The 20,030-nt window shown below is 42.6% G+C and overlaps 1 protein-coding gene across 1 annotated transcript in view; it reads left to right on the forward strand.

The window, feature by feature from the left end:
• The window catches only part of LOC139407887 (synapse differentiation inducing 1-like), an 81,499-nt gene extending 61,969 nt beyond the window's left edge, over nt 1–19,530 (forward strand). Inside the window, exon 4 of the mRNA XM_071151762.1 lies at nt 19,372–19,530. Coding sequence (XP_071007863.1) covers nt 19,372–19,530 — 159 coding nt within the window. The remainder of the gene's footprint in view (nt 1–19,371) is intronic.
• Nucleotides 19,531–20,030: the final 500 nt, after the last annotated feature.

A 20,030-nucleotide genomic window follows, 5' to 3' on the forward strand; every position in this document is an offset into this window, starting at 1 on the left:
CATGCTCTGAGTACGTGTCCTGGTATTGTTAACCTGTTTAAAGGTCTTACCGCGTGATCACAGAGCCATCTGGAACAGCTGGTGCTCTCATGCATGGTTCAGTATTGTTTGCTTCGTTTAGCTTGTCTGGTAATTTTGCATGGCTGGGCAGCTCGCGGCTAGGTTTCCTTTTGTAAGCTGTGATAATGTGCAAGCCCTGCCACATCCATCGAGTGTCAGAGCCGGCGTAGTAGGATCTTAGTCCTGTCTTGACACTTTGCCTGTTTTATGGCTGGTCCAAGTTTGTAGCAGGATATCTTATAAGCATCCGGATTAGTGTCCAGCTCCTTGAAAGCAGCAACTCTAGCCTTTAACCAGTTGCATCTCTAGGGGCGCTATTTCATTTTTGGATAAAAAACGTTCCCGTTTTAAGCGCGATATTTTGTCACGAAAATATGCTCGACTATGCATATTATTGACAGTTTTGGAAAGAAAACACTCTGAAGTTTCAGAATCTGCAAAGATTTTGTCTGTAAGTGCCCCAGAACTCATTCTACAGGCGAAACCAAGATGATACGTCAAACAGGAAATGAGCAGAATTTCTGAAGCTCTGTTTTCTAATGTCTCCTTATATGGCTGTGAATGCGACAGGAATAAGCTTAGACCTTCTGCCGTTTCCCCAAGATGTCGGCAGCATTGTGACGTATTTGTAGGCATATCATTGGAAGATTGACCATAAGAGACTACATTTTCCAAGTGTCCGCCTGGTGTCCTGCGTCGAAACTGGTGCGCAAAGCCATGTGCAAGTATTTTTCCATTTGATTGAGAGGAGAAACCATGCTTCCACGAACGATATATCATCGAAGAGATATGTGAAAAACACCTTGAGGATTGATTCTAAACAACGTTTGCCATGTTTTCAGTCGATATTATGGAGTTAATTTGGAAAAAAGTTCGCGTTTTGAGGACTGAATTTTCGGGTTTTTTTGGTAGCCAAATGTGATGTACAAAATGGAGCTATTTCTAATACACAAAGAATCTTTTTGGAAAAACTGAGCATCTGCTATCTAACTGAGAGTCTCCTCATTGAAAACATCTGAAGTTCTTCAAAGGTAAATTATTTTATTTGAAGGCTTTTATGTTTTTGTTGAAATCTTGCGTGCTGGATGCTAACGCTAATGCTAACGCTAAATGCTACGCTAGCTAGCTACTTTTACACAAATGATTGTTTTCCTATGGTTGAGAAGCATATTTTGAAAATCTGAGATGACAGTGTTGTTTACAAAAGGCTAAGCTTGAGAGATGGCATATTTATTTCATTTCATTTGCGATTTTCATGAATAGTTAACGTTGCGTTATGGTAATGAGCTTGAGTCTGTATTCACGATCCCGGATCCGGGATGGGGAGATCAGAAAGGTTAACTCAGTGTGGATGTTGCCTGTAATCCATGGCTTCTGGTTGGGATATACGTGCGGTCACTGTGGGGAAGACGTCATCGATGCACTTGTTATTGAAGCCGGTGCCTGATGTGGTAACCTCCTCAATGTTCTCACTGGTAATTCCTGTTTGAGTTTTTGCTTGTAAGAATGAATCAGGACAATATAGAGTTATGGTCATATTTGCAGGGGGGTTGGGGGGCTTTGTGTGTGTTTCTGTGTGTGGAGTGAAGGTGGTGTAGTTTTTTGGGGGTAAAACGGATTTCAGTTTTCCTGCATTGGAGAAACAGAAGAAGTTCCCTGCATTAACGTCCCCGGCCACTAGGAGCGCTGCCTCTGGATGAGCATTTTCTTGTTTGCTTATGGCCTTATACAGCTCGTTGAGTGCGGTCTTAGTGCCCGCATCGGTTTGTGGTGGTAAATAAAAAAAATATTGATGAAAACTCTCCTGGTAAATAGTATCGTCTGCAGCTTATTGTTAGGTATTCTAACTTGTAGAAAACCAGTTTACATGTGAAATCAATACATTTACTAAATGTTAAAGTAATTAAGAGCATCAATTGAGAGCAGTCAGACTATGTAATAGTTAAATGTCTTTTAACAAAAGAGAAGAGAATCATATTACAAATAATGTGAGTATTGCATTTCGAAAGACAATTACTTTTTATGAACATGTATTGCAATGTGAAACGTATTTCTAGATGAAACACTGATTTAAGTTTGGTGAAAAAAGTGCCAGGTTTCCTCCAGACATGACACTTGGCATCCAGGCCAAAGAGTTCAATCTTGGTTTCTTCAGACCAGAGAATCTTTCGGTGCCTTTTGCCGAACTCTAAGCGGGCTGTCATGTGCCTTTTACTGAGGAGTGGTTTTTGTCTGGCCACTCAACCAATAAGGCCTGGTTGGTGGAGTGCTGCAAAGATGGTTGTCCTTCTGGAAAGTTCACCCATCTCCACAGAGGAACTCTGGAGCTCTGTCAGAGTGACCATCAGCTTCTTGGTCACCTCCCTGACCAAGGCCCTTCTCCCCTGATTGCTCATCTGTAGGAAGAGTCTTGGTGTTTCCAAACTTCTTCCATTTAAGAATGATATAGGCCACTTTGTTCTCGGGGACCTTCAATGCTGCAGAACTTTTTTGGTACCCTTCCCCAGGTCTGTGCCACAATCCTGTTTCGGAGCTCCACGGACAATTGCTTTGAACTCATGAGGTGGTTTCTGCTCTGACATGCAGTCAAGTGTAAATTATACCTAAAGATAATTCTGTTTTTATTTTGTATAAATTAGCAAAAATGTCAAAAAACCTGTGTTTGCTTTGTCGTTATGGGGTATTGTGTGTAGATTGTAGAAAAAAGTAATTTAATCCATTTTAGAAGAAGGCTGTAATGTATTTTTTTTTTGAAAAAGTCAAAGGGTCTGAGTACTTTCTGAATGCACTGTACATGTAAATGCACCAAAGTAATTTTAAAAAATGTAATTAACACGCAACACACCTGTCAATACCTGGACACATCAGTGCTTTCTAATTCTCAGGGCTATAACACACACCCAGTGGTGTGAAGTACTTAAGTAAAACTATTTTAAAGTACTACTTAAATAGTTATTTCGGAGTATCTGTACTTTATTTTACTATTCATATTTTTGACAACTTTTACTTCACTACATTCCTAAAGAAAATAAAGTACTTTATCCTCCATACATTTTCCCAGACACCCAAATGTACTCGTTACATTTTGACAGGAAAATGGTACAATTCACACACTCTAATCTGGCAGACTCATTCAAACTTCTTAGGGCTACAATTAAGTTAACGGGATCGATATGACAACAGCCAGTGAAAGTGCAGGGCGCCAAATTCAAAGCAACAGAAATCTCATACTTAAAATTCCTCAAACATACATGTATTTTATACCGTTTTAAAGGTAATCTTGTTGTTAATCCCACCACGGTGTCCGATTTCAAATAGGTTTTACAGCAAAAGCACCACAAACGATTATGTTAGGTGGCCACCAACTCACAGAAAAACCCAGCCATTTTTCCAGCCAAAGAGAGGAGTCACAAAAAGCACAAATAGAGATAAAATGAATCACTAACCTTCGATGATCTTCATCAGATGACACTTATAGGACTTCATGTTACATAATACATGTATGTTTTGTTCAATAAAGTGCATATTTATATTTCTAAAAATCTCAGTATACATTGGCGCGTTATGTTCACTAGTTCCAAAAACATCCGGTGATATTGCAGAGAGCCACATCATTTTACAGAAATACTCATTATAAATGTTGATGAAAATACAATTCTTAGACATGGAAATATAGATACCTCTCCTTAATGCAACCGCTGTGTCAGATTTCAAAAAAACTTCCCGGAAAAAAGAAACCATGCAATAATCTGAGACGGCGCTCAGAAAAATAAAAAAGATTATCCGCCATGTTGGAGTCAACAGAAATCAGAAATTACATTATACATATTCCCTTACCTTTGATGATCTTCATCAGAATGCACTCACAGGAATCACAGTTCCACAATAAATGTTTGATTTGTTCGATAATGTCCATTATTTATGTCCAAGTAGCTACTTTTTTTTTGCGTGTTTAGTACACATATCCAAATACTCGTGCAGGTCCAGCCGAACGACGGACAAAAACTTCAAAGAGTTATATCACATGTCAAAGAAAAATGTCAAACTAATTACAGAATCAATTTTTAGGATGTTGTTATCCTAAATCTTCAATAACGTTCCAACTGGAGAATGTCTGTGTCTATGTCTGTAGAGAAGCAATGGAACGCAGGTCGCTATCATGTGAAATGCGCGTGACCAGGACCTGGCTCTCTTCCAGACCACTGACTCAAAGAGCTCCCATCCAGAGCTCTTTGGAAGCTTCATTCAAGTTTCTAAAGACGGTTGACATCTAGTGGAAGCCACAGGAAGTGCAACTTGATCCATATCCCACTGTGTATTCAATAGGAGCTGGGTTGAAAATCGACCAACCTCAGATTTCCCACTTCCTGTTTAGATTTCTTCTCAGGTTTTTGCCTGCCATATGAGTTCTGTTATACTCACAGACATCATTCAAACAGTTTTAGAAACTTCAGAGTGTTTCTATCCAATACTACTAATAATATGCATATATTAGCAACTGGGACTGAGGAGCAGGCCGTTTACTCTGGGTACCTCTGGGCACCTTTCATCCAAGCTACTCAATAATGCCCCTGCAGCCATAATACGTTTTAAACACAAATGCTTGTTTGTAAATTATGTCTGAGAGTTGGAGTGCCCCTGGCTATCCGTCAATGAAAATAAATGAAAATTGTGCCATCTGGTTTGTTTATGATTTGTACTTTAACTTTTAATACTTAGGTACATTTTAGCAATTCCTATTACTTTTAATACTTAAGTATAGTTTAACCCAAATATTTTTAGACTGTTACTCAAGTGGTATTTTACTGGGTAACTTTCACTTGAGTAATTTTCTATTAAGGTATCTGTACTTTTACTCAGGATTGGACAATTTAGTACTTTTTCCTCCACTGCACACACTTGTTACCTGGACACATCAGTGCTTTATACTTCTCAGGGCTATAACACAGCCAGGCTGTTGATGGCCAAATCCATCTCAAGTGTGAAGTCTTATTAACGAAGGCTAAACATCTAGTCTCCTCATCTGTTTGTGTGACCCCCGGAACTTGGCAGGCAGACGGAACTTGGCTGTCTGTGAATTATCTTAGCAGCTTATTTAGTTCTTCCTCAGTAATTATAGGAAATTATCTAGTCTAATGATTAGAGATGTGTTTAGAGATGGCTGATTCCTTCAGCCTGTCAATCTACTTTGAGTGAAGCAGCAGGAGAGGGGCATGGCAGAAGAAGGGCATTTTTTTACCTCTACATGATCGGTGGGACACCGCGGAACGGTTGAGCTAACGTAGGCTAATGCGATTAGTGTGAGGTTGTAAGTAACAAGAACATTTCCCAGGACATAGACATATCTGATATGAGCAGAAAGCTTAAATTCTTGTTAATCTAACTGCACTGTCCAATTTACATTAGCTATTACAGTGAAATAATACCATGCTATTGTTTGAGGAGAGGCACAGTTTTGAACTTGAACAGTTATTAATAAACTAATGAGGCACATTTGGGCAGTCTGATACAACATTTTGAACAGAAATGCAATGGTTCATTGGATCAGTCTAAAACGTTTCACATACACTGCTGCCATCTAGTGGCCAAAATCTAAATTGCGCATGGCCTGGAATAATACCTTATGGCCTTTCTCTTGCATTTCAAGATGATGGTACAAAAAACTGTCTTTGTATTGTCTTTTACCATATCTATTGTGTTATATTCTCCTACATTCATTTCACATTTCCACAAACTTCAAAGTGTTTCCTTTCAAATGGTATCAAGAATATGTATATCCTTACTTCAGGTCCTGATCTACAGGCAGTTAGATTTGGGTATGTCATTTTAGTCAAAAATTGAAAAAAAGGTCCGATCCTTAAGAGGTTTTTAACATGTGTATGTGATCCCTGCATGGAGAAGAAAATGTGCAAATTAACTGCTAAATACTTGTGAAGAATTAAACATCAAGCTACCAGGAACCCATTATCCTCCAGTGCCACCATATTCCAGAACTGCAACCTACCTGGAGTGTCCTGAGGTACAACCTACCTGTAGTGTCCTGAGGTACAACCTACCTGTAGTGTCCTGAGGTACAACCTACCTGGAGTGTCCTGAGGTACAACCTACCTGGAGTGTCCTGAGGTACAACCTACCTGGAGTGTCCTGAGGTACAAGGTGTCAAGTGCTCAGGGTGGAGGAGGGGTGCTGAAGGTGGAGGAGGGGTGCTGGTATGGGCTGCTATCATTAAGGATGAGATAGTCGGACCTTTTCGGGTTGAAGATGGACCGAAACTCACCTCCCAAACTTACTGCCAGTTTCTGGAAGATTCTTTCTTCAAGAAGTGGTACAGGAAGAAGTCCTCAGCATTCAAGAAGGCCATGCTCTTTATGCAGGACAATGCTCCATCACATGCATCCAAGTACTCCACTGCTTGGCTAGCCAGCAAGGGCCTCAAAGATGCCCCAATAATAACCTGGCGCCCTTCCTCACCTGACTTAAATCCTATTGAGAACTTGTGGGCCCTTCTCAAACGTGAGAATTAAAGTGAGGGAAGACAATAGACTTCTTTGAACAGCATTTGGGAGGCTGTGGTTGCTGCTCCAGTGAAAGTTGATCGTAAACAGATCACAAGTTCAAACAGGTGCCATTAATACAGGTAACGAGTGGAGGACAGAGGAGCCTCTTAAAGAAGAAGGTACAGGTCTGTGAGAGCCAGAAATCTTGCTTGTCTGTAGGTGACCAAATACTTATTTTCCACCATCATTTGCAAATAAATTCATAAAAAATCCTACAATGTGATTTTCTGGATTTTTTTTTCTCATTGTGTCTGTCATAGTTGAAGTGTACCTATGATGAAAATTACAGGCCTCTCTCATCTTTTTAAGTGGGAGAACTTGCACAATTGGTGGCTGACTAAATACTTGTTTGCCCCACTGTACATACATACATACATGTCCTAATATGTGCACCTGTACCCAGGCACCTCTGGCTTATGGCTGTGGACTCGCTCTGATTTTGTTAATTCTACTTTTTCTGTCTTTCTTTTGTTGTTTACATACAGAAAAAATAAAGGTAAAAAATCAACAGAAGTCACTTGAACCCAGTCTAGCACAAAGAGAAGATTCATATGGTAGACAAGCCTATAAACAATCTATATACACACATCATTAGCCACTTACAAGATCAATATTATTTTACAATGTATTTATAGGTATCCTTTTTTCTTTTATCCCAGGATTCATCTAAAAATTCAGCAAACGGAAATACACAATGGACAAAAAAAAACACATTTCAATTTCTCCTCACCACTCAGCCACATAATACCAGGTTATATCTGGTGGTCTGTCTCCTCACCACTCAGCCACATAACACCAGGTTATATCTGGTGGTCTGTCTCCTCATCACTCAGCCACATACTGCCAGGGTATATCTGGTGGTCTGTCTCCTCATCACTCAGCCACATAATACCAGGGTATATCTGGTGGTCTGTCTCCTCATCTCTCAGTCACATAATACCAGGGTATATCTGGTGGTCTGTCTACTCACCACTCAGCCACATAATACCAGGTTATATCTGGTGGTCTGTCTCCTCATCACTCAGCCACATACTGCCAGGGTATATCTGGTGGTCTGTCTCCTCATCACTCAGCCACATAATACCAGGGTATATCTGGTGGTCTGTCTCCTCACCGCTCAGCCACATAATACCAGGTTATATCTGGTGGTCTGTCTCCTCATCACTCAGCCACATACTGCCAGGGTATATCTGGTGGTCTGTCTCCTCACCACTCAGCCACATAATACCAGGTTATATCTGGTGGTCTGTCTCCTCATCACTCAGCCACATACTGCCAGGGTATATCTGGTGGTCTCTCTCCTCATCACTCAGCCACATAATACCAGGTTATATCTGGTGGTCTGTCTCCTCATCTCTCAGTCACATAATACCAGGGTATATCTGGTGGTCTGTCTCCTCATCACTCAGCCACATAATACCAGGGTATATCTGGTGGTCTGTCTCCTCATCGCTCAGCCGCATAATACCAGGTTATATCTGGTGGTCTGTCTCCTCATCACTCAGCCACATACTGCCAGGGTATATCTGGTGGTCTGTCTCCTCATCACTCAGCCACATAATACCAGGTTATATCTGGTGGTCTGTCTCCTCATCTCTCAGTCACATAATACCAGGGTATATCTGGTGGTCTGTCTCCTCATCACTCAGCCACATAATACCAGGGTATATCTGGTGGTCTGTCTCCTCATCACTCAGCCACATAATACCAGGTTATATCTGGTGGTCTGTCTCCTCATCACTCATCCACATAATGCCAGGGTATATCTGCTGTGCTTTCTGGATAAGAGCAAGTGTCTATCATGGTAGAAAGGGCAATAGAGGATAACATGAGTGTCGTTCTTTATTTCTTCAAGGTCCCAATAGTTACATAGTCTTTCCTCTTCTGTTTCACCACAATACCTACCTGTTTCAATACGCAGAGGCACTATCCCTGATCTTACCTGTTTCAATACGCAGAGGCACTATCCCTGATCTGACCTGTTTCAATACGCAGAGGCACTATCCCTGATCTGACCTGTTTCAATACGCAGAGGCACTATCCCTGATCTGACCTGTTTCAATACGCAGAGGCACTATCCCTGATCTGACCTGTTTCAATACGCAGAGGCAATATCCCTGATCTGACTTGTTTCAATACGCAGAGGCAATATCCCTGATCTGACCTGTTTCAATACGCAGAGGCACTATCCCTGATCTGACCTGTTTCAATACGCAGAGGCACTATCCCTGATCTGACCTGTTTCAAAACGCAGAGGCAATATCCCTGATCTGACCTGTTTCAATACGCAGAGGCACTATCCCTGATCTTGCCTGTTTCAATACGCAGAGGCAATATCCCTGATCTGACCTGTTTCAATACGCAGAGGCAATATCCCTGATCTGACCTGTTTCAATACGCAGAGGCACTATCCCTGATCTGACCTGTTTCAATACACAGAGGCAATATCCCTGATCTGACCTGTTTCAAAACGCAGAGGCACTATCCCAGATCTGACTTGTTTCAATACGCAGAGGCTCTATCCCTGATCTGACCTGTTTCAATATGCAGAGGCAATATCCCTGATCTGACCTGTTTCAATACGCAGAGGCACTATCCCTGATCTGACCTGTTTCAATACGCAGAGGCACTATCCCTGATCTGACCTGTTTCAATACGCAGAGGCACTATCCCTGATCTGAACTGTTTCAATACGCATAGGCAATATCCCTGATCTTCCCTGTGCACATAGCTATCCCTTGCTTTTAGGTAGGTTATACCTAACATATCTCTCACACACGAATGCATCCTTAATCACACAAAAGGTTCTCAATTTGCGTTTATATTAAATCCCCTCCGCCCATTTTTTGTTGTTGTCATATTGCATCAACAGTTGTTTTTTTTAATCATGTCTATGTCAACCATTTGGTTTTCGTACAGATGTTCACAGTCAGACTCTTGGAAAAGGGTCAGACCTTTCAGTTGCTCAGGCTCCTCCCCCTATGGATAATTCCATAGAACAACTGTATTAGCTAGTCTGGCAGTTGGCATATCCAACAGTCTATTCCAATGTCTCACCATACACACCTTCCATCTCACCTCACAGGGATCTCAGCCCGTGTCCCCTGTTATTGCAAATATAGGTTCAAACTTGTGGACACCTAAAAAATTATAATAACGTACTGCTCTGTTATGGACGCGTTCGTTTTAGAGATACCTCTTAGCACCCCACGCTCCTGCTAAAGAATCAAATCGAAGTTTATTCGTCACGTGCTCCGAATACATCAGGTATTTCACCTTAAAGTGAAATGCTTACTTACAGGCTCTAACCAATAGTGCAAAAAAAGGTGTTAGGTCCAGATCAGAACACACGCATGTCTGATACAGTTTAGAATACGTAGCATAACCAATATCTCGTCTGTCTCAGGGCTGGCTCAGGGCTGGCTCAGGACTGGCTCAGGGCTGGCTCAGGGCTGGCTCAGGGCTGTCTCAGGACTGGCTCAGGGCTGGCTCAGGGCTGGCTCAGGGCTGTCTCAGGGCTGGCTCAGGGCTGGCTCAGGGCTGTCTCAGGGCTGGCTCAGGGCTGCCTTAGGGCTGTCTCAGTGCTGTCTCAGGGCTGTCTCAGGGCTGTCTCAGGGCTGTCTCAGGGCTGTCTAAGGGCTGTCTCAGGGCTGTCTCAGGGCTGTCTCAGGGCTGGCTCAGGGCTGTCTCAGGGCTGGCTCAGGGCTGTCTCAGGGCTGGCTCAGGGCTGTCTCAGGGCTGTCTTAGGGCTGTCTCCTGGCTGGCTCAGGGCTGGCTCAGGGCTGTCTCAGGGCTGTCTCAGGGCTGGCTCAGGGCTGTCTTAGGGCTGTCTTAGGGCTGGCTCAGGGCTGTCTCAGGGCTGGCTCAGGGCTGGCTCAGGGCTGTCTCAGGGCTGGCTCAGGGCTGTCTCAGGGCTGTCTCAGGGCTGGCTCAGGGCTGTCTCAGGGCTGGCTCAGGGCTGGCTCAGGGCTGTCTCAGGGCTGGCTCAGGGCTGGCTCAGGGCTGGCTCAGGGCTGTCTTAGGGCTGGCTCAGGGCTGGCTCAGGGCTGTCTCAGGGCTGTCTTAGGGCTGTCTCAGGGCTGGCTCAGGGCTGTCTCAGGGCTGTCTCAGGGCTGGCTCAGGGCTGTCTCAGGGCTGGCTCAGGGCTGTCTCAGGGCTGGCTCAGGGCTGTCTCAGGGCTGTCTCAGGGCTGTCTCAGGGCTGGCTCAGGGCTGTCTCAGGGCTGGCTCAGGGCTGTCTAAGGGCTGGCTCAGGGCTGTCTCAGGGCTGTCTCAGGGCTGGCTCAGGGCTGTCTTAGGGCTGGCTCAGGGCTGGCTCAGGGCTGTCTCAGGGCTGGCTCAGGGCTGGCTCAGGGCTGTCTCAGGGCTGTCTCAGGGCTGTCTTAGGGCTGGCTCAGGGCTGGCTCAGGGCTGTCTCAGGGCTGGCTCAGGGCTGGCTCAGGGCTGTCTCAGGGCTGTCTCAGGGCTGGCTCAGGGCTGGCTCAGGGCTGTCTCAGAGCTGTCTCAGGGCTGGCTTCATCCATATTCCATTGGAGAGACAATGGCCCTCGGCAGTAGGCTAATTGAACACATACAATACACCCTCTCCATCAAAGTGCTCTGGACGATTATAGTATGCCTGCATGATCAATACTTGTAGCCGGGTACGCAGATAACAGTGTGTGTGTGTGTGTGTGTGTGTGTGTGTGTGTGTGTGTGTGTGTGTGTGTGTGTGTGTGTGTGTGTGTGTGTGTGTGTGTGTGTGTGTGTGTGTGTGTGTGTGTGTGTGTGTGTGTGTGTGTGTGTGTGTGTGTGTGTGTGTGTGTGTGTGTGACTGCATCATCAATACCTAGTCAGGGATGCAGATCACAAACTAACCTCAGGCAGCCACAGAGACCCAATAATAAATGGATGATAGAATCTCTATGTACACTGTGATGTCTGCAAGAGGTGAACGTCTATACAACATGCATCCAATTCATTGTAAGTATTCACTAGAGATGTAGATGGTCTAATGCAATACAAATCTGTGTGTTCAACTGGAGAAGCTGAAATGCAATAATACAATCTACCTGCAGTGAAGCCTCTCAACATTTATGTTACATTCATTCATCTAGCAGACACTCCCAAACTAGAGCAACCCACAGGAGAAACCAGGATCAAGCACCCTGTAACCAGCTCTGCAATGATTGTTTGAAAAAGAGAGATACTTTGAACTGAGTTTCATTATTAATTAATTGAAAATGAGGCATAGCAAACTGAGGAAATCAGTCAATTGAAATACATTAATTGGGCCCTAATCTATGGATTTCAAAAGACTGGGCAGAGATTCAGCCATGGGTGGGCCTGGGAGGGCATAGGACCACCCACTTGGCAGACAGGCCCACCCACTGCTCAGATGAAAAGAGAGAGGGAGGAGAGAGGGAGAGAGGAAGAGATGGAGAGAGGGAGGATAGAGGGAGAGATGAAGAGATGGAGAGAGGGAGAGGAGAGCCGGATCCAAAATGGAGATGTATGGGTAAACCACTTCTCCAATCTTTTTGGCTTTATAACAAAGAAGAAACAGCAAAAACATATACATGATCAAACACAAATCTTAGAATCAACTATTAAAAATAACCCACTGGATTCTCCAATTACCTTGAATGAACTACAGGACAAAATAAAAACACTCCAACCCAAAAAGGCCTGTGGTGTTGATGGTATCCTCAATGAAATGATCAAATATACAGACAACAAATTCCAATTGGCTATACTAAAACTCTTTAACACTCTTTAACATTGGGGACTTATCACCCCAATAGACAGAAGTGGAGACAAATTTAACCCAATAACTACCGTGGGATATGCGTCAACAGCAACCTTGGGAAAATCCTATGCATTATCATTAACAGCAGACTCGTACATTTCCTCAGTGAAAACAATGTGCTGAGAAAATGTCAAATTGGCTACAAAATATTGTACGACAGACAACGCAGTGATGCATTGAAATCTCTCTCTCTCTCTCTCTCTCTCTCTCTCTCTCTCTCTCAGTTTACTTCTCAAATGTATTATGTATCTGTGACTAGTAGCCCTAAGTATTATGTATCTGTGACTAGTAGCTCTAATTATTATGTATCTGTGACTAGTAGCTCTAAGTATTATGTATATGTGACTAGTAGCTCTAATTATTATGTATCTGTGACTAGTAGCTCTAAGTATTATGTATATGTGACTAGTAGCTCTAATTATTATGTATCTGTGACTAGTAGCCCTAAGTATTATGTATCTGTGACTAGTAGCTCTAATTATTATGTATCTGTGACTAGTAGCCCTAATTATTATGTATCTGTGACTAGTAGCCCTAAGTATTATGTATCTGTGACTAGTAGCTCTAATTATTATGTATCTGTGACTAGTAGCTCTAATTATTATGTATCTGTGACTAGTAGCTCTAAGTATTATGTATATGTGACTAGTAGCTCTAATTATTATGTATCTGTGACTAGTAGCCCTAAGTATTATGTATCTGTGACTAGTAGCTCTAATTATTATGTATCTGTGACTAGTAGCTCTAATTATTATGTATCTGTGACTAGTAGCTCTAAGTATTATGTATATGTGACTAGTAGCTCTAATTATTATGTATCTGTGACTAGTAGCCCTAAGTATTATGTATCTGTGACTAGTAGCTCTAATTATTATGTATCTGTGACTAGTAGCCCTAAGTATTATGTATCTGTGACTAGTAGCCCTAAGTAAGAGAGCAACATCCATGACAATATTTCCACAATCAGCCCGGCGTCAAGCCAGCTACAACTTGTGTAAAAACTTCAGACTCCTTAATCCAAAACTTTAGAGCTACGGTATGAATGACTTGTCCCTACAGTGAAGGGAGAGAGAGACAGAAAGAGAGAGGGAGAGGTGTTGGAGAGAGAGACTATTTAACTTTAGTAACTTTGAAGTTTATTCTACGGTTTGAATCACCATCCCCTCACTGCTCGATACACACATATAGAGACTGATAATACAGTGACTAGAGTATCTGAGTCTGAGATGATCCCTTCTTATAGACCCCGGTGCTTTGTTGGAATATATATTTTGATAAATGCGGCCTTCAGATTTAGAAAAGCACAACCTCCAAACTGTGCTGCTTCTGAGTTTATAGACTGCAATTTATTAATTGATAATGCAAATAAGATACCCAAAGAGTTTATCTTGCTAATAAACTCTGAATTATAATAAATTCTGAGTCTAAATAAACTCATGAGTCATAATCAAAAAAATGATGGTTATTTAATCAATGCAGTGATGCATTGAAATCTCTCTCTCTCTCTCTCTCTCTCTCTCTCTCTCTCTCTCTCTCTCTCTCTCTCTCTCTCTCTCTCTCTCTCTCTCTCTCTCTCTCTCTCTCTCTCTCTCTCTCTCTCTCTCTCTCTCTCTCTCTCTCTCTCTCTTCAGAAGTTTACTTCTCAAAAGGATTCAGGGAAAAATGTGAACATTGTAGTTACTCATAGAGGTACTCTTATTCACTAGTCACACACACTGTACAAGACAATATACACAATGTTACACACAATGTACACACACTCTAATACACAATGTACAGTACACACACTGTAATACACAGTGTACACACACAATGTACACACACTGTTACACAACAATGTACACATCCAGGTAATGCCATACACAGGTATGCATACACAGAACTCATACTATCATACACACACAGTTTATTGGCAAGTTCTCACATGGAATAGCCTTCATTTCTCAGAACAAGAATAGACTGATGAGTTTCAGAAGAAAGTTCTTTGTTTCTAGCCATTTTGAGCCTGTAATCAAACCCACAAATGCTGATGCTCCAGATACTCAATGTTTCTAAGAAGGCCAGTTGTATTGCTTCTTTAATCAGAACAACAGTTTTCAGGTGTGCTAACATGATTGAAAAGTGGCAAAAGTCAAGGGGTCTGAATACTTTCTAAAGGCGCTGTGTATGAGTTGGAATATGTGGGCACTCCTTCAAGACTTTTGGAAAACCATTCCAGGTGACAACCTCATGAAGCTGGTTGAGAGAATGCCAAGAGTGAGCAAACCTGTCATCAAGGCAAACGTTGGCTACCTTGAAGAATCTCAATCTTGTTCTTTCGGCATTTTGTTACAATTTATGTTAAGCCCTATTCTTTCTGAGCGAAAAAGACTTTAAGAGGAACTGAAACGGATGTGCGGACACCTCTGCTGAATCATCAAAAGAAATACAATCTTCTGTCTACTACTACATATCCAGTGCTTTGTTCGAGGACGGTTCGTCCAAGCCAGTAGATCTGAATACACCTCCAGGCAGGGTTTAGTGAAGGTACCTTAGAAAGCATGAAGGGGAACTACATAGAAACACTAGCTTGGATGTATGGAGGGAAGGCAGAACCCTAACTGCCCAAAACAAGACATTATTAGATAGATCTTATGGGCGTTTCTCTTTGATGCCTCTTTAGGGAGGCGAAACAACTTGAGCATTGTACATCTCTCCCCAGTCCAGTTCACCTGCAGAGAGCAGGAAATGAGCTTTTTCTCTCCTTTTGAATTTATATTATTCAATTTCTGCCAACACAGTTTGTTCAGTTAGAAACACACACACACACACACACACACACACACACACACACACACACACACACACACACACACACACACACACACACACACACACACACACACACGCGCACACACACACACACACACACACACACGCACACACACACACACACTCCGTCCATTCACTACGTCCCTCTAAGCCTGACACTCAGCATTGTAAGTCTGTCCACAGGGAGACCAGCCTCACGCTACAACATAATTATGAATCTGAAGCCGAGCTACGGATTGATTAATCAATTACATGCTGTTTAAGAAACGGCTTCATTAAAGAAATTCAATTAGGGCCTTTATTGTGTGGGTCCACTGCCCTTCAACATTGATCAGTCCCCTGTCTGTCTGTGTGCATGTGTGTGTGTGTGTGTGTGTGTGTGTGTGTGTGTGTAGACCAAATAAAGATATCTGCTGTCACATTAAAACTCAGTCTAAAATCCCCTAGAGTCTATTGGTCGCACCGGTGCGTCAATCCCTATCAAAATTCATCAGTTTCGCCTCCCGAGTGGCACAGCGGTCTAAGGCACTGCATTGCAGTGTTGCGGTGTCACTACAGCCTGGGGTTTGAGATTGACAGGACAGAATTTGGCCAAAATTGACCGCAGTTTTTTTATGACCCAGTTTTTGACTATATCAGTAATTTGAGTGACATTCATTTTCCTCAGCAAAATCATTTGCCCACAACTTTCACTTTCTATGCCAGGGTTTATAGGAACACATAACTATGAGCTTCAGTAGCATCACATCTGGGGCCATGATCTAATGACCTAATGTTACCTCATAATAAATCAACAGTCTGACAGGCTTTAGTTCTACAGCGTGATAATTCATTGTTTCCATCCTTACACATTATTTGCTGACTGCATTATCAGGGCTAACACATTATTCGCTGACTGCATTATCAGGGCTAACACATTATTCACCAACTGCATTATCAGGGCTAACACATTATTCACCAACTGCATTATCAGGGCTAACACATTATTTGCTAACTGCATTATCAGGGCTAACACATTATTCACTGACTGCATTATCAGGGCTAACACATTATTCACCAACTGCATTATCAGGGCTATCACATTATTTGCTGACTGTATTATCAGGGCTAACGCATTATTCGATGACTGCATTATCAGGGCTAACACATTATTCGCTGACTGCATTATCAGGGCTAACACATTATTTGCTGACTGCATTATCAGGGCTAACACATTATTCGCTGACTGCATTATCAGGGTTAACACATTATTCGATGACTGCATTATCAGGGCTAACACATTATTTTCTGACTGCATTATCAGGGCTAACACATTATTCACTGACTGCATTATCAGGGCTAACACATTATTTGCTGACTGCATTATCAGGGCTAACACATTATTCACCAACTGCATTATCAGGGCTACACATTATTTGCTAACTGCATTATCAGGGCTAACACATTATTCCCTGACTGCATTATCAGGGCTAACACATTATTCACCAACTGCATTATCAGGGCTATCACATTATTTGCTGACTGTATTATCAGGGCTAACGCATTATTCGATGACTGCATTATCAGGGCTAACACATTATTCACCGACTGCATTGTCAGGGCTGACACAATATTTGCTGACTGCATTATCAGGGCTAATACATTATTTGCTGACTGCATTATCAGGGCTAACACATTATTCGCTGACTGCATTATCAGGGTTAACACATTATTCGATGACTGCATTATCAGGGCTAACACATTATTTTCTGATTGCATTATCAGGGCTAACACATTATTCACCGACTGCATTATCAGGGCTAACACATTATTTGCTGACTGCATTATCAGGGCTAACACATTATTCACCAACTGCATTATCAGGGCTAACACATTGTTCACCGACTGCATTGTCAGGGCTAACACATTATTCACCAACTGCATTATCAGGGCTAACACATTATTTGCTGACTGCATTATCAGAGCTGACACAATATTTGCTGACTGCATTATCAGGGCTAATACATTATTTGCTGACTGCATTATCAGGGCTAACACATTATTTACCAACTGCATTATCAGGGCTAACACATTCGCTGACTGCATTATCAGGGCTAACCCATTATTCACTGACTGCATTATCAGGGCTAACACATGATTCGCTAACTGCATTATCAGGGCCAACACATTATTCACCGACTGCATTATCAGAGCTGACACAATATTTGCTGACTGCATTATCAGGGCTAATACATTATTTGCTAACTGCATTATCAGGGCTAACACATTATTTACCAACTGCATTATCAGGGCTAACACATTCACTGACTGCATCATCAGGGCTAACACATTATTCGCTGACTGCATTATCAGGGCTAACCCATTATTCACCTACTGCATTATCAGGGCTAACACATGATTCGCTAACTGCATTATCAGGGCCAACACATTATTCACCGACTGCATTATCAGGGCTGACACATTATTTTCTAACTGCATTATCAGGGCTAACACATTATTCGCTGACTGCATTATCGGGGCTAACACATTATTTACTAACTGCATTATCAGGGCTAACACATTATTCGCTGACTGCATTATCAGGGCTAACACATTATTTGCTGACTGCATTATCAGGGCTAACACATTATTTACCAACTGCATTATCAGGGCTAACACATTCACTGACTGCATCATCAGGGCTAACACATTATTCGCTGACTGCATTATCAGGGCTAACCCATTATTCACCGACTGCATTATCAGGGCAAACACACTATTCACCGGCTGCATTGTCAGGGCTAACACATTATTCACCAACTGCATTATCAGGGCTAACACATTATTTGCTGACTGCATTATCAGGGCTAACACAATATTTGCTGACTGCATTATCAGGGCTAATACATTATTTGCTGACTGCATTATCAGGGCTAACACATTATTTACCAACTGCATTATCAGGGCTAACACATTATTCACTGACTGCATTATCAGGGCTAACACATTATTCGCTGACTGCATTGTCAGGGCTAACACATTATTTGCTAACTGTATTATCGGGGAAAACACATTATTCGCTGACTGCATTATCAGGGCTAACACATTATTCACCAACTGCATTATCAGTGCTAACACATTATTTGCTGACTGCATTATCAGGGCTAACACATTATTCACCGACTGCATTATCAGGGCTAACACATTATTTGCTAATTGCATTATCAGGGCTAACACATTATTCGCTGACTGCAATATCAGGGCTAACACATTATTCGCTGACTGCAATATCAGGGCTAACACATTATTCACTGACTGCATTATCAGGGCTAACACATTATTTGCTAACTGCATTATCAGGGCTAAAACATTATTCGCTGACTGCATTATCAGGGCAAACATATTATTCACCGACTGCATTATCAGGGCTAACACATTATTTGCTGACTACATTCTATGTGTTCTGTCAGTCTACCGTTCTAACATTCTATGTGTTCTGTCAGTCTAACATTCTAACATTCTATGTGTTCTGACAGTCTAACATTCTAACATTCTATGTGTTCTGTTAGTCTAACATTCTACGTTGATGGTGATGGAAAACACTGTCTCAGGCGCCAATCCAGAATCTCTTAGAAGTGTTCAATTGGGTTGAGATCTGGTAACTGAGACGGCCATGGCATATGGTTTATATCGTTTCCGTGCTCATCAGATCATTCAGTGACCGCTCGTGCCTTGCGGAGGGGGGCCTCATCCTATAGCCAAAAGAATGGGCAAGCTTTTTTATACATTTTTATGCTAAGCATAATGGGGTGTTAATTGCTCAGGAACCACAGCTGTGTGAAAGCACCTGCTTTCAATATACTTTGTATCCTTTATTTACACAAGTGTTTCCCTTATTTACTCAAGGGTTTCCTTTATTTACTCAAGGGTTTCCTTTATTTTGGCAGTTACCTGTATCGCACAAGGCTTGACTACTCCTAATTGCCAGTTTTAAAATCTTATGTCCCAAGACTTGTTTAGTCCTAACTATCATTTTCACATGTCTTACATCATATGACAAGACTCCTAACTGCCATTTTTCAAACCCACAATCCACGATGAGCTTTTCCACAGTTCTATTGTGTTTCCAAGGCGATATCTCACTCATCTCTCTCTTTCCTCTCTTTCCTTCTTCCAGACCAGTAAGGCGGTGACGAAGGGTGACTTCCCGCTGGCGAGCATCGCGTCCCGGAGGGCACTGTTCCTAGCGGCCCTTTCCATCACCATCGGGACAGGGGTCTACGTTGGGGTGGTGGTGGCCCTCATCGCCTACCTCTCCAAGCCTGGACACGTATAGCAGCGCCTGACCTCCCGGACCAGACCACCGGGGAAAAGCAGGACAGCTAGGAACTGTCTCTTCCTGGAATGGAACACTGCCACTGGCATGGAAACGTTTTGGGGACATATTCCTCCTTCTCCCTCCATCCCTCCATTCTTCTCCTGGACAACCAGAGGAACCACAGAAGAGGAAAGGAAGGATGAACCACCACTCTCAATGAACACGGCTAATGCCATGTTGAAACTGCCCCTCTTCGGAACATGGAAACTCATGTTCCTCTGTCATCCATAAATCTGTCTATCCTCCCCCTTTAGCTTCCCTACGGGTGGTCCCCGTCAGCAAAGATTAGATGAACAGACTGAGAAGGGCAAGGCAGGAAGGGAGGAGGAGGAGGAGGAGAGCAAGGCAGGAAGGGAGGAGGAGGAGGAGGAGAGCAAGGCGAAACCAGTACAGACTGAAAACAGACATATTTCTCTGGGAAAAGTTACCCGAGTGAAGTTGAGGAGAATTGAGTTCTG

The sequence above is a fragment of the Oncorhynchus clarkii genome, chromosome 4, assembly GCF_045791955.1.
Source record: "Oncorhynchus clarkii lewisi isolate Uvic-CL-2024 chromosome 4, UVic_Ocla_1.0, whole genome shotgun sequence".
Lineage (NCBI taxonomy): Eukaryota > Metazoa > Chordata > Actinopteri > Salmoniformes > Salmonidae > Oncorhynchus > Oncorhynchus clarkii.